This window comes from Lepidochelys kempii, chromosome 16 (genome assembly GCF_965140285.1).
Source record: "Lepidochelys kempii isolate rLepKem1 chromosome 16, rLepKem1.hap1, whole genome shotgun sequence".
Classification (NCBI taxonomy): Eukaryota; Metazoa; Chordata; order Testudines; family Cheloniidae; genus Lepidochelys; species Lepidochelys kempii.
Genome location: NC_136395.1, coordinates 26006507 through 26020838, shown reverse-complemented (window position 1 = coordinate 26020838; position 14332 = coordinate 26006507). Strand labels below are relative to the sequence as shown.

The window sequence follows — 14332 nt, the reverse complement described above, 5'->3', positions numbered from 1 at the left end:
CATGGATTAGGGACCCAATATTATGGGGCTCCAGGGGCTTCTGTATAGATTATTGAGGTTAATCGTTCTATCTACCCAATGGGACTCAGTGCTCAGTCTAGAAGATACCATCAGAGATGCTTAGTTTTGCAGTTCTCAAACTGTAGATTTGTATCTCCAGAGATAACATGCTTGTTAACAGCAAAAATGTTTTAAAATAAATAAATACTATATAGTGGTGAGAAATAACAGACTTCAACCCTATTGTCCCTCTGCAAATTTGTGTACACGGAGTCAATCCCTTACACTTCTCTCTAAAAGTGCAAAGTTTCAAAAAGTTCAATGAATAGAAGATTGTTGGGGGTGGAATAGATCTGACAAGCAGAAGACGTCTGGAGATAAATGTGAGAATGGAGGGACAGGCAGTAGAAACAAAAGTGAAACTGTTTGAGCAGCGTATTCCAGAAGTCTTGAGGTCTTTCTGAGTGTAGCCTTCATTGATTTGAGATCTACCATACCATTCTCTCACTAGAAGGGAAAACTATAATGGTAGTAGGCTGTAAAAGAGACCCAGTTTGGGAATAAGAACCATTCAAGAAATATATGTATGTTGATGTTTTAAAGAAAGTCAAACCAGTGAACTGGTGGAGGTCACTTAAGCACTTGGATTCAGAGTTTGTTGAAGTGATAATCTCACTTTTAACAGCAGTAGAATATTTTCTTCCTTTGGACTAATTCATTCCAAATTGAGAAATCGTTTGGGACCTGAAAAAGCTTGTTTTTCTTTTCCATATTATGAACAAACAGGAAAATGAAGGTGAAGACGACTGAGTTAGCTGCAGAAGACAATATTTTAAGTTTCTCATGTTGACCTGGCTGACATAGTTGATTTAATTTTTTTAAAATATTTCATTTAACTATTTTAATTAAAAACAATTTTAACAAAAACAAACCTGATTTTAAACAACTCAAATGTTTAACTAAATTCAAAAATTCATACGCTTGTTTTGTTGAAATATTATATGTTTGCTGTTGAAGAAAAAAATCCAGAATACATAACATTGTTGTTTTAGTGAAATAAAACAATTTAAATGTCTGTCTGGTGATGTTCTCCTCTTAATATAGCATGGCAAGAAAATCCTTCAAATATTAATGATTAACCTGTTGAATTGGAGATCGTTCGCCACCCAATGACTTCATAAAAATCTGCTTCAATTACCTTTGGTAAATGAAATAACCAAACAATCATTCATTTTCTGATATAGCTGTAAAATTAATCTGAAAAGTTTTCAAAATAAGTCACTTGAAAAATGTATAGTATGTACCTTTGAAAAATGAAACCTGCATCTACCTCTGAGTTGTGAAGAATATGTATTAAGGTTATAACAACCAGCAAGAATGCACTTTTATGTAGAAATCCATGAGTAAATAGAGTCTTCCTGACTGGTGATTTAAATCAAATCCACCCTGGTTGGGAGGTGAGTATGAAAGACTGTGTATGTGTGTGAGAGAGAGACAGAGACAGACAAGCGCTGCCCCTTTAAGTATGCTGCCCTTTAAAGTAGATCCGCACTCCAGCAATCTGAAGCCTGCTTGTTCAGAGACAGCAACAGCTGCTAGCAAGCTACCTCCATCCTATGCCCTGTAGTGTCTTCCACACCCGCTCTGTGGTGATGGGTACAGGAGCTGGGGGAGGGCGACACCCTGACATCAGTGCCTTCTCCCCACCCTGCACAGCAAGCAGGAGGCTTCTGGAAGCAGCTGGCCAGGGGTTCCAAGGCAGAGGGCAGGAGCAGCACTGCAGTCGGGGAGGGGACACCTGAAGTGCAAGACACTTGATAGCCTGCTGAGTGGCTTCCCGGCCGCGCAGCTTAGAGGGAACTTAGCTCCCTGGTGTGCGAGTGTGGGTTCCTATGACAGACCATCGAACATATCACTACCTACTGCAAAAAGAAAAGGAGTACTTGTGGCACCTTAGAGACTAACCAATTTATTTGAGCATGAGCTTTCGTGAGCTACAGCTCACTTCGCTGTAGCTCATGAAAGCTCATGCTCAAATAAATTGGTTAGTCTCTAAGGTGCCACAAGTACTCCTTTTCTTTTTGCAAAGACAGACTAACACGGCTGTTACTCTGAAAACTACCTACTGCCTAATTTATAAATATGAAGGAGGCATTACTGCAATAAATTCTACTACTTCTGAGGTAGCCATTTGGCTCGATCAATTTCAGGTGACATTGTACTTGCTGTTCTATACCAGCCGTATGAAAGAATAATAATAAAGAAAGCATACATAATGGACATGGGCCTAGGAAGTTTATGAAACATTTCCAAGGTTCCCAGTAGCTCTGAAGACTCTGGCAGTCATGTAGCGTCTGGTCCAAACTGATACATTAGTAAGTGTTTTAGTTGTAAGTCCTCAGGTATCAGGGGGTAGCCGTGTTAGTCTGTATCCACAAAAACAATATCTGAAGAAGAGTTTTTGTTTTTTTTTTACCCATGAAAGCTTATGCCCAAAATATTGTCATCAGTGAGAAGTTAAGACTCTGGGAAATTGCAGGTGTCTATTTCCTAGAACTAATGTTTAGATGCATAATGGGATTTGGCTGTTGTTCGATAGCCGCACCATTAATCCCAGGCCTTTACTTCATATGTTTTTGGCAGCTTTCTCAATTTTTCACACTTTTCAGTCCTTTAGGGTTAAAACTTTGCCTGTTAGTAAATTTTCTTAGCAATGTATTAAGACAGCAAACAAAATGGGAAGATTCTCTGCCCAGTCTGTAGCACATCAGCATTTAAACTCCAATTAAATCTATGGAATTGAAATGGAGAACAAACCAGTCTTCAGATGATAGAGTTCCTCCCTACTCCTCTGGACCTAGTGCAGGTTGGAACCAATGTAATAGAGGTGGTGGGTTATGTAGACTATTTTAAATACTATTATTAAATGAAGACTCTCTCCGACTATATGCCAAGGTTCTAATTTGACATTACCAATTCACTGTTTACTAGTCAGACTGCAGCTATAGTTGCTAATTGGACAGAGAGACTGTTATGTCCACCCTACGCTGTTTTTTCCAGTTGGAGAAAGAACTTTGGGTGGGTTTTTTATACATATTTTCTTCTCTCTTTTCCCCTCATTTTCCCCTTGTTTTGATTTGCTTTTTCAATTTAAAAAAAGCATAATTGTTCTCTCCAGTTATGTGCTACTTATAACTCTTTTTGAAATATTAAAAGATACACTTAGCTAAATTGAAAATAGAATTAGCAAATTAGAAAATAGTTATGATAATTAAACAGTAACTCCATTGATAGGTGTAGGAAGGCAAGGCAAGTCCATTGGCAACAGAGGTCATTAAACAGGAATTTGCATTACTGCTCCTGTTATCTCTTTAAAAACTTCTGTAATTAACTTTCTGTACTGAGTGTGACTCTTTCCTTTAGATGTTTTCAGAGATGTCTGCACAAAATGACCTTAGTTCCCCCATCTCGAATTCTGCTTTTTCTGCTGACTGAATAGGTACCATGAGGTTGAAACCAAAGGCCATAGTGTCAGAATGTGAATTTAGGTAACTTCTCCCCATTCCCGTAGTGTAACGCTCTGCTTTTAATTTAGTTACGTGAAAAAGGTGTTTGGTTTTCTTTTCTGGAAATGAAAATGGTGGAAGCAGGTGACTTTTTGTTTTGTCCTGGAAAAGGGATGAATAAGCAGCATTTGCAGTTAATTGCTTTTGTACATCTCCACTTGATAATCATGTTGACTACTTATGATCCGGAACTGGAGTGCTACAATCCAAGTAAATAAGCAGAGTTCTCTGCTATGCTTTCTTAAAATGCATACAGTTTTATCTTTTTCTCCTTTTCTACTAAAGTATAATCCCTTCAGATTGGCAGACATGGGATCTCTTTAATAGCTAGAGTTGTGGACTAGTTATGTATTAAGACTGGGGTTTAGATTGCCTGCTGGAATTACGTGCCTAATTCCTATTGATTTTCAATGGGAGTTAGTTGCTTAACTTCCTTAGGCACCTTTTGAAAACACCACTTTAAAATAATGGTTGAAATCGATACCACCTTTGTGTGTAAGGCGGAAAGATGTGATATTATTGACGTCTTAAGATACATTATTCATTTGATTATATAAAACAGCAGAGTAAATCAAGCACAATATGATCTGTTTTTTGCTTTTATAAATGCTTTGTGAAACAATAAAATACATGTACCTGTGGGAACCCTGGGTACTGGGAGATGGACCATTGATCAGATCTGGCATGGCAAATTTTACATTTGTGAAGTCACCATTGTTAATGTCTGTGTGCACTTGAGAAGCGTTTTTTCCCAAGCCTGTTGTTCAACTCCATATTCTGAAAGTGTTGTTAATGTGTGTAATGTGTCATTCTGTTTCAGACAAAACCCGGAAACAACATTTGAAGTGTATGTTGAAGTAACCTGTCCAGGGACAAGCAGCATTGGAGCAGGTACTGTTTTGCATTTGAATTCTACTTTACTTTTTATGTCAAACTTTTCAGAGATCATATAATATAATCTACAATAGTGATGCAAACACTAAAATGTTTTCTAAAAACTTAAGGGAGCACGTTACTACGGTATACAGTTTTAGTCTTTGATTTTACGGATTGAATCCTCTAAAATTTTAAGAACAGGATTAGGAGTTAGGAAATCCTGAGTTCTAATTCAGACTTTTACTCAATTCATGGTCTTGGGCAAGTCATTTAACTTCTCTACCTCAATTTGCCTCATAAACTGGGGATAATGTTTACTTCACAGGGATGTTGTGAAGATTAAAATGGCACCATCAATGTAAACATCAAACTATGAACATTTTTTATCTGATGCTGTTACAAGTAATACTTAAGCAGAAACTGAAGGTTTTACAGACCTTTTGGATAGCATTTCCTACAAGGCAGCTTTCTCTTTCCTCTTGTTAATATACTGGCCAAGTCTACTCTCCTCCTTCCTCCAACATTTTCCTTTCAAAGAAGTAATAAGACCTAGAAAATAGTTATAAAACGGTTTGATTGCGACTTTTCATTATCAAAAATTACTTCATGTCCAAATAGTCCAGGCAATTTTTTCCATGCAGTATTCTTCAGGCAAAAATGATCCATATGAGTATTTCAGAAAAATTCCATAATCATCAAAACACAGACGTAGATATACTTAGATGATTTAACTATTTTTTCTTTAACTTAAGAAAGATTGACAGCAGGCAGGGAAAGCCAAGTTGAAATTCTTAATCTTGGAACTAGTTCATAGCACTCTGTTTATGAAGTCATTCTCTGGTAGGCCATCTGATAAGTGATATGAAAAGGAGAGATTGGTCAACACTTCCTGGAGTAATATCTCCTTGAGGTAGTTCCTGGAGTGAGCAGACATGAGCAAACATGTAGGCTGGTGGATTATAATGAGCCTGAAGGTGGCTGGGATTTTTAGGAGTGTACCAATAGGAAGCCACTCATCTCCAGTTACCACCAATCAACAAATACCAAATTATGAATTACAATCAATGAAGAGCAAATAACTGTCTTTTTTCTGCCATTTATTTGTCCTGTCCAAAAGAGTTATAAGTAGAGTACAGTGTTGGTGTGTCCTACTGTTGTATAATCCACTATCTCTGCCATTTGACATAAATGCAAGGGTTTAATTTTATAACTGCTCCTTGTTCCTGTACATCTGATCTGTTTTTCCAGTGTCAGAAAATATGAACAAATTTAACCATAAACGTTATATTGTACAGTACTAGTGTCTGGGTATAATCTTCTCTTTGAAGTTTGTTTGCATCCCCCTGGAGGGATTAATTTCCTGCTGTGGGAAGGGGGTTAAAAAGTGCTGCAAGTACTTTACTGGTTTTTAATTGGAGGATTTAGTATGCACTTTGTTCTATAAACAAAGTGATTCTGTGGGAGCTGAATTTTGGTTTTTGTTTTTGTTTTGTATAGTGATATGTTAGCACCAGCCAAATCTTCAGAAATTGTTCTTTTTTTAAGTGATGGTATAAAAAAAAAATTGGGGAGGGGATTATGTGGCGCTAATCTGCTACCAGATAGCTTTTAAAATAGTTTTAAAGTGATTCATATTGAATCAGAAATTTCTAAATGCATATTCCATCATTTAAAATATTTTTTTACCCTTTTTCAGACAGGTTCTTGACATGTTTATCCATTCTAGTACATGTTTAATCCATGATGGGGTTTTTTTTTTTAGTGATTTTATGATAAATGACACAGAAATGTATATACATGTTTTATTGCAATAAAGAGTGACTGGAAAAGGCACACTCAACAGCTAGAAACAGCTGTTGTGGACTTCCAAGTGTTTACAATCTAAGTGTGTATAAAGTGTAAAAAGAACAGTTTTATCAGGGGTGTGTAATCAAATATATTTTCCCTCCTAATGGGGCTGAAATCATCTGATGATTTCGGGACAAATTTCTTTGATGTTCTGTGTTTTACATAATTCTTCTGTAACTTCATATGTTTTTGCTGGTATGGATTTGAAAAAATGCTGCAAAGTTTTAAAGCCACTGATATGTTATACTGAAAGTGTGTCTGCTTGTGGGGTGGTGAAAGCAGCCTCCATTTTGCTGAGGGTACTAATCCAAAAGTTTACATGGTGAGATGTTTCTTGCCATGTGTAAAATTTTAAAAAAATGCTTTTAATTACAATTGGTATGTCCTAGCTCAGTGGTTCTCAACGAGGGGTACGTGTACCCCTGTGGGTACTCAGAGGTCTTCCAGGGGGTACATCAACTCCTCTAGATATTTGCCTTATTTTACAACAGGCTACATAAAAAGCACTAGCGAAGTCAGTACAAACTAAAATTGCATACAGACAATGACTTGTTTATACTGCTCTATGTACTACACACTGAAATGTAAGTACAGTATTTATATTCCAATTGGTTTATTTTATAATTATATGGTAAAAATGAGAAAGTGTTACTGAAAAATTCCTTAATGTGTTGCGTACACAATCAGGCATAAAAATACAAGTGTCACAAGTAGTTTTTAAGTGAGGTGAAACTTAGGGGTACACAAGACATATCAGACTCCTGAAAGGGGCATAGTAGCCTGGAAAGGTTGAGAGCCACTGATCCAGAACACAAAATCAGATTATGAAAGTTTATGGGTACTAATACAGTAAAGGCCTTTTTGTCTAGAAATAAAACCATTGAAATTTTGTGAAAACATAAGTGAGTAAGTGTGTTAATTTCTTTACAGTTGTTGTTTTCCACTCAAAATAATCTAAAATTGAGTGATATACTATCTCCTGTATTTTGCTTAAAGCTGATTTTTAGGATTTAATTTTACTTGAAAATAAAAGCCTACTCATCTTGCAAAAAAAATCTGTTCTATTGTGGTTTCATGTCTTTTTAAAGTAGCTATGTGTATACAATTAACTACTAAAATTCTGATTGTTCCATATACCATAGGCAGAAACCTCTGGGAAAAGGATGCTTTTTTTTTTTTTTATATTGGAACAGTTGTTACAACCATCTTCAAAAATATATAAATGTACTGGTTTCAGCTCAGATGCATGTGAACACTGATCATGATTATAAAGGCATTCAACATGTACTTTGACATATATTTTGGTTTGCATGGGAGAGAATATGTTTGTTGTTTGTTTTATCTCCTCTAATAAAAATAAAAGAACTGCCAGTCTTTTTAGTAGTGCACCAAAATTTAGTTGAGAGATTGCTTACATTAGGTGAAAGGCTATTATGGCATGAACGAATATGATAACTGTGCAGAATATGTTGCTTTAGACTTAGAGTACCACATTTCAGAAGGGTGAAGTAGCTCTGAGAGGACTCCCACAGCATGAAGGAACCATTTCCCTGACGTTTCTGTGCTCTAGGATTTCTTCCCCAGAAATTATAGGTTGAGGGAAAAGGATGGCTGACTAGAAGATAAGTTCTCTGCTGTACAAGGTGGAGGAAGAAAAAATTCCACCAAATACAATGAAGTAGACAAAGCAAGCACCTATTATCATAGTGCATAGGAACCCCAGTAATGGATCAGAATCCCATGGTGCCAGGATTCTGTACAAACAGAACAAAAAGACTGTCCCTGCCTCAAAGAGCTTACAACCTAAGTATAGAACAAGAGAGAGATTAATACGAAAAGGGGACAGGACACAAAAAGTCTGGTTACTGCAGGCGGGGCAGGTGGGGAGGTACTGGGTCATTACCTGCGCCAGCCCCTACTCAGCCAAGGCCACCTCTGATCTGTGTCAAGTAGCTGCAGCTCACAGCCCCGGCAAAGCAGGCGAGTCCTTCCTGACCCTGGCAGGGGAATGGGACGGGAAAAGCAGTGAGTGGCTGAAGAGGAGTGGATGGGGGCAGGGTCTCAGGGGGAAGAAGAATTGCAGGCGAGGCTCTGGCACTCCTACTGGAGTGTCTGGTTTTTAAATATTACCAACTTGGTAACCCTAGGGGGAGTACAAGGAAACAGTGAGACCGTACTGTCTAAAATAGACTCCTTCCCCTACCCTGTTCCTGTCTTGTCTAACACAGGTAGAGGAACAGTGTGATGGCAGCAAACATCATGTTAGTTCTACAGCTGTTTCTTGATAGGGTGGGTTTACTTTGGAGGAGATCAGCTAAATGGAAAGAAAAAAGAGGAGGAAAGAGAAGTAGGGGACAGGGCAGGGGAGGAGAGTGTTAGGAGAGGCAGGTGTGGAGTGAAGCTGAGCTGAAAACACTGTGAAGGAAAGGTAGTTAGAGGGCTGGAGCAAACAATCACTCAGCACGGAGCAAGGAAAGTCGCTCTCAGAACATTCTAGTTTTGACTGGAATGTCCAGACGTCCGTGCTTTTAGTGCTTTGAGTGCTCCTCTTTCTACCAGCTGGGGACTCTGGCTGGCTCCTCTGCGATTCTCACCCAAGGCCACATGGTAAGGGGGATGGGAAGCACTGCCAGGGTACCAGTCACCCCAGTATGTGTGTGTGTGGGGGGGTGGGGGTGGCTGTATTCCCTTCACAGTTCTGGATCTAGGGGCCTGCTGTGGGGAGGAGTGGTCCTGGCTGGGCCCCATTTTATGTGCTTCCCCTCGTGCAGCAGTCCCTGTTTTGCTTGCTTCTGTGCCTATTGGCTGGAGTCTTTCACTGGGTTGGGGTCTGGATGGAAGGAGAAATCTGTGGAGGATGTTTTGTTTACTAAGTAGGAAATAGTTTCTGGGCCAGATCCTCAGTGCTTTTTTGTGTCTACCAGACCTGGGTTGAGGGTGTTACAAATAGTTTTTATGACTCCTCTCTCAGCTGTGTCCATCCCTTACTGAGCCTTCAGTTTTGAGTTTGTTCAGTTCTAGTGTCTAATCTGCAAAATGAAAAAAGATATGTGAAAAATTTCTTTTAATGTTTGCGGTGTACTAACAATAGCCTTCCAGGAAAATCTTATAATTTATTCTCTGTGGCTGTGACTTATAAATTTTGTCTTTCCACATTTGTGGTATTTAATTCAGTTCCACCATTTACTTGTCAGTATCAGGAAGATGTGTGAGCTCTTGCTTTTGTATATTCACCAACCTTATTTCGGCAATTGTAGAATTCCCAGTGAATCACTTCTGTAACCTTCGAGATGCTAAATGAGGTGTGGGATGCACATTTTGAAAACCATTAGACTAACGAATCTCATTTGCAACTACACACATTTGAGTAACTATAATGCTTTTAAGGAAATATGTATTTAAGGAAAAACAATTAACCAACCAGTTTTCCATCCTTGACCTCTTGGCGGCTGATCTTGACTTCAGTGGGAGCAGGTTCAGGCCTTTGATGAATTTAAGATGGGTAATCATTTTTAAGACCTTACTTTCTAGAATTACATGAGAACTCGTAACTGGTCCTATCTTAGCTTTTCAATTGTGATTCTTTCTTAACTGGGTTTGTCAAGACTTCACACTTTTTTACTTAATACTTGAATAATGCAGTTTACTGAGGGTTTTGCTTTTATTAGTTCCACTGTATAGCACTCCTCTGAAGTTGTTACCATGTGCTGATAAAAATGCTGACGCCTTCTCAGTAGTTGTCTCAGCTGCAGAATAGAACAGGAAGAATAGAATTGGCAACTTTTTTGGCAGGTATACTGTATTGAAGTGATCTGGTGGGGATTTTAATATCCCCTGTGCTTTTGAATGATGTCAGGGGGCCTATGCTAAACATATACTTCTCTCCAGGGTTCAAATTGAAGTGGTAATACAGTGTTACTTATTACAATAAATATTGTAATGGATTTAATAAACTTAGGGAAAGATTGTGGGAGAGAGGAGTTCCTCTGGTTAAATACTCCAATACATCAGTACTCCAAAATTTTTAGAAATGGTTATATATATATATGTCAAAAGTGTTGACTCAACACTATCCTTTTCTTCATGGTATCATGTAAATACTAAGTAATGACTTGGAACTGTACCTTTTACTTTATTGAGTCAAAGTTGTCATAGAAGAAGAGAGCTAGCTAAGTGTTCTAAATTAAGAAGAGCCCCCAAGATATATAATTGAAGTAAAATAAGCTCCTAATATTATGCAGCTAGGGACTAGAAGGCCAACTCTTTATTCCACACAGAATTTCAATCATCTTTTGCTTTCTCACATTTCAAGTGAATTGAGAGTTCTTATAAAGATAGACATTCAGAAGGATAGCAACAGCAGTTTTATTGAGGACTTTATTCAGTAACTTGAGAGACTGGTGCCTAAGCTAAACTGTGAATGGCAGAAGACAATCTGATACTGAGGAACGTTTTATGAGTGGTTTGTATGTCCCTCTGCCTTGCCGCATTTTACAGAGAATCACTGTCTGTGTTGAAGAGTAGAAAGGTTATAATTCTGACTGATTTTCTTGCTTTGCCTTACATTCAGGTGTGAACAGATACTGCCTGCCACTCTAAAGAAGAGTTGTTGTAGCCATGTTGGTCCCAGGATATTAGAGACAAGGTGGGTGAGGTAATATCTTTTGTTGGACCAACTTCTGTTGGTGAGAGAGACGTGGTTTCGAGCTTACACTACTGGTTACATTAGTGTAAGTAAGCTTCCGCTAGTGTAAGCTCGAAAGCATATCTCTCTCACCAACAAAAGTTGTTCCAACAAAAGATATTATCTCAACCAGCATGTCTCTCTAAAGAAGATTAATTTGAGCTGCTGCTAAGAAGGCTAGGTTCTTGGATTAGGATGTCTATTTTAGAGGCTTCAGAGTTGTGAATTAGTCTTGCCTCTGGAATTAAATTACATTCAGCCCAGATAAAAGTTGATATATCATGGGATAATAAAAGTAACACTTGTTGGCCAGAAGACATCAGTGTTGCATTGTCTTTGTTTTTTGATTGTTTTGTTATGTAATATAAAATGAACATGATTGAGAGAGTGGTAAGTTGATTGCCTTGGGTGCATATTCCTATTTAAAAACAATTACTATAGAGTTTAGAACTTGATAGGATCTTAAAGATTATATCTGCTGTCATCATTTGTATCTTCTGTCAACATACTGGGTGCTTCAGGCTCTGCCTGCGGGCTACTTGAAGTTGCCATGGTTTAAGATAAGAACTTTTATAATTAAAGTCAAATGTAAAGTCTTAAATGGTTTTCTCAGACAATGTCGAACACACACACACACACACACACACACCCCCCCCACCCCATGGGACAGAGACTGTTGATGCTTTTCAAAGTTGACTTAATAAAGAAGCTAAACCGCACCAATAGTAGACTGTTTCTTGAATTAAACCTGGAAAGATCAAGTTTTCCTTGTCCTTCTCTGAGTTAGATGAAAAGCAGATAACAAAAGGGTATGTTGGATTATGGCTGGGTCATTCTTAAACTGATAAATGTTTTGGACATTCCATATTAAAGCTATCCATTCGCATTTTAATTCAGTCAGTTATGCTTAGGTATTGCAGGCTGTATCTCTGGTGTGTGATATTTTCTTGTTCATTGCAGTACCTATGTGCAGTGGATGAATTGGGAACAAAATAAGTTGCCTTATTCTTTATTATTTTAAGATGCATGTACTAATGTTTTTTTAAATTGCATTTCCTTTTCTTAAATTGAAAGAAGGGGGCAAATGCGTTGTATGAACTCAGTGACGCCTTCACGTCCAGAGGAGAGCTAATACGCTGTATTGACCTCTCATAATAATCAAAATTGTGTAAAATGAAAGTGTGTAGGTGGAGTTTGAATGCAGAAAAGGACCAGTGCTGTCATTAACACAGTAGTCCTTCAGCCTTCTGACTAAACTTTGAGCCTACTGAATTCAAACTTGAGAAAACAAAGAACAAATATATGGGGAAGCAGAGAACGTGAAAGCTGTCCAATTCCAGTGTGATGTAGTGTATAATACGACCAACAGCAAAGTTACTAAGGAAAACAGCCTTTTGTGCATTAGATTTACTTTAATTACATAATGTAATTAATTGCATCAATGCTAAAATATATTGGAATTGTTTTTTGTATTTTTGAAGCTTGGATACGTGACATTAAATAAGTCAATCTGCACCAGGACAATGTTTGTGGTGAGCATGAACACTAAAAATAAAATATTACAGAAATATTTTATTGAAATGTTTTAATTTATATTTGTACAGTCTATAGAACATTTAAGAAAATTGTCAAATATTGTACTAAATTAAGAGTGCAAAATCAAACCTATTTGTTGTGTAACCTCTTTTCCAGTGTCAAGAAATTCTCTTTTGTTTTCATAAAGAAAACTGCTTTGTGTCATATGCCAGAAATAAGCTGTTACAGAAATTCAGGGATCTTTCTAAGACCTGTGCCAAAGATCCCCTCTTGTTAGAGGGGGAAGTGAAGAGAATTTAAGTATAACTCTTATACTAATAGTATAGAAAAAGTACATTTGTTAGTCTAAAGTAACTGATAAAAATTGTCTCTAAAGTACAAACATTTGAAGGTAAAAGCTCACAAAAGTATGATCTCTTCTCCCTATCTGCCCCTCTTCCCCCCCCCCAGTGTAGGAGGGTATAGTGTGCTTTTGTATAGGGTTTTTTGGGTAATCGCCAAAGCAGATATTACAAAACTATGTTGAATCCTTAGCTTTACCAGGCAGTGTGGCAAAAGGTCTTTCTCTCCAAGGACCTCATCTTTCATCTTTTTGTGAGTGTAGCATAAATTCTTGCTGTGTGTTCAAGGAAAAAGCTAAAATGGTTTAGTACAACTAAAGCATTTCTTTCGTATTTTTAAGAGTATCATAAGTTAGAAACCTAAATAAGATAGCATGGACAAAGTGGTAAGTGTGCTAGAGTTTAACAAATGTTTGCTGGATTAGGAAAGGAAATGTAGTTTATACTGCTTCTTTTATGATAAAGAATTTAAAGGGCCTTGCTCTAAGCCTCACCATGTGTTTCTTTCTTTTCTCCAAAACATACAACTAAGTTGAAAAAGGAGATGAATCTTAGAGGGAAACTATTAACTCTCAGGGAGTTTATTATTGTTTGAGAGAAAGGACAGCATTTGCATTTGAATTGGCTCTGAGTGTAGCATGTACCTCTAATCTTGTTCTTACTAGAAGCTGGTGAGTAGTTTAAGTACTTCCTATTTTACTTTTTATGTTCTGGCCTTGTGTAGTAACATCTTTATTTTATCAGCAGATCACAAATGCTATAACTTAAAATAATCAAAGTTCTTAGCTCAACTGAGAGATGCTGTTAACATACTCTGGTCTTAGAAGCACTTTGCAGTTGCCACTGTTTCCATAATAGGACTTGTACAAGTATAAAGTAAGAACCCTGTAAAATGGACACACAAGCATCTTGCAACAGAATCTGAGGTGCTGCTATATTCCTCTATAATATACAGAAATTTTAGCACACGTAGCAATGCCATGTCAAACCATATGAAATACTGAATATAGAAAATAATAAACTTAGTAGCAGCAAGGATGAGAGGTAAATTTCATGATGCATGTCTGTAAGCCATATATGTTTGAGTTCCAGAGTAACTTGTGACAATCACATTGAATTTTAATACCTAAAAAAATATCAAGGCTGCCTGGCATAACACTATGTAGTAAACATTTGATTTCTATGCTTAATTAATAATACAAGTTTTAAACTCATTTATCACATAATTTAAAATAATAGCAATTTTGTTTAATTTTCGTATTGTGCTCTAAATCTGGTGCCCAAGTTTGTGCCCTTCTGACTCCCTAATGCTATATCAAGGTGCATAACTTCCTAGAACATGACTCTAGAAAACTAGGCAAACCTGAGTAGAGAGAGAGAGCATTTGCAGCTATGACTCACCTCAGTGTTCTTCATCTTCCTGTTTCTTCTTGTTGGACTGCTTTCTATTGGGATACCAGCAAAATAATTATAAATGGTGA

General features: G+C 37.4%; 1 protein-coding gene across 6 annotated transcripts in view; it reads left to right on the top strand.

Annotated features, from left to right (window-relative positions):
• The window catches only part of DENND1A (DENN domain containing 1A), a 377679-nt gene that overhangs the window by 16201 nt on the left and 347146 nt on the right, over window positions 1-14332 (top strand). For 5 of the 6 annotated variants that reach the window (XM_073313958.2, XM_073313955.2, XM_073313954.2 and 2 more), the window contains exon 2: window positions 4387-4457. In XM_073313958.2, the coding sequence (XP_073170059.1) occupies window positions 4387-4457 (71 nt within the window). Of the gene's footprint in view, window positions 1-4386; window positions 4458-12455; window positions 12507-14332 lie in introns of those variants that run through there. The other variant, XM_073313956.2, reaches the window with a different exon arrangement.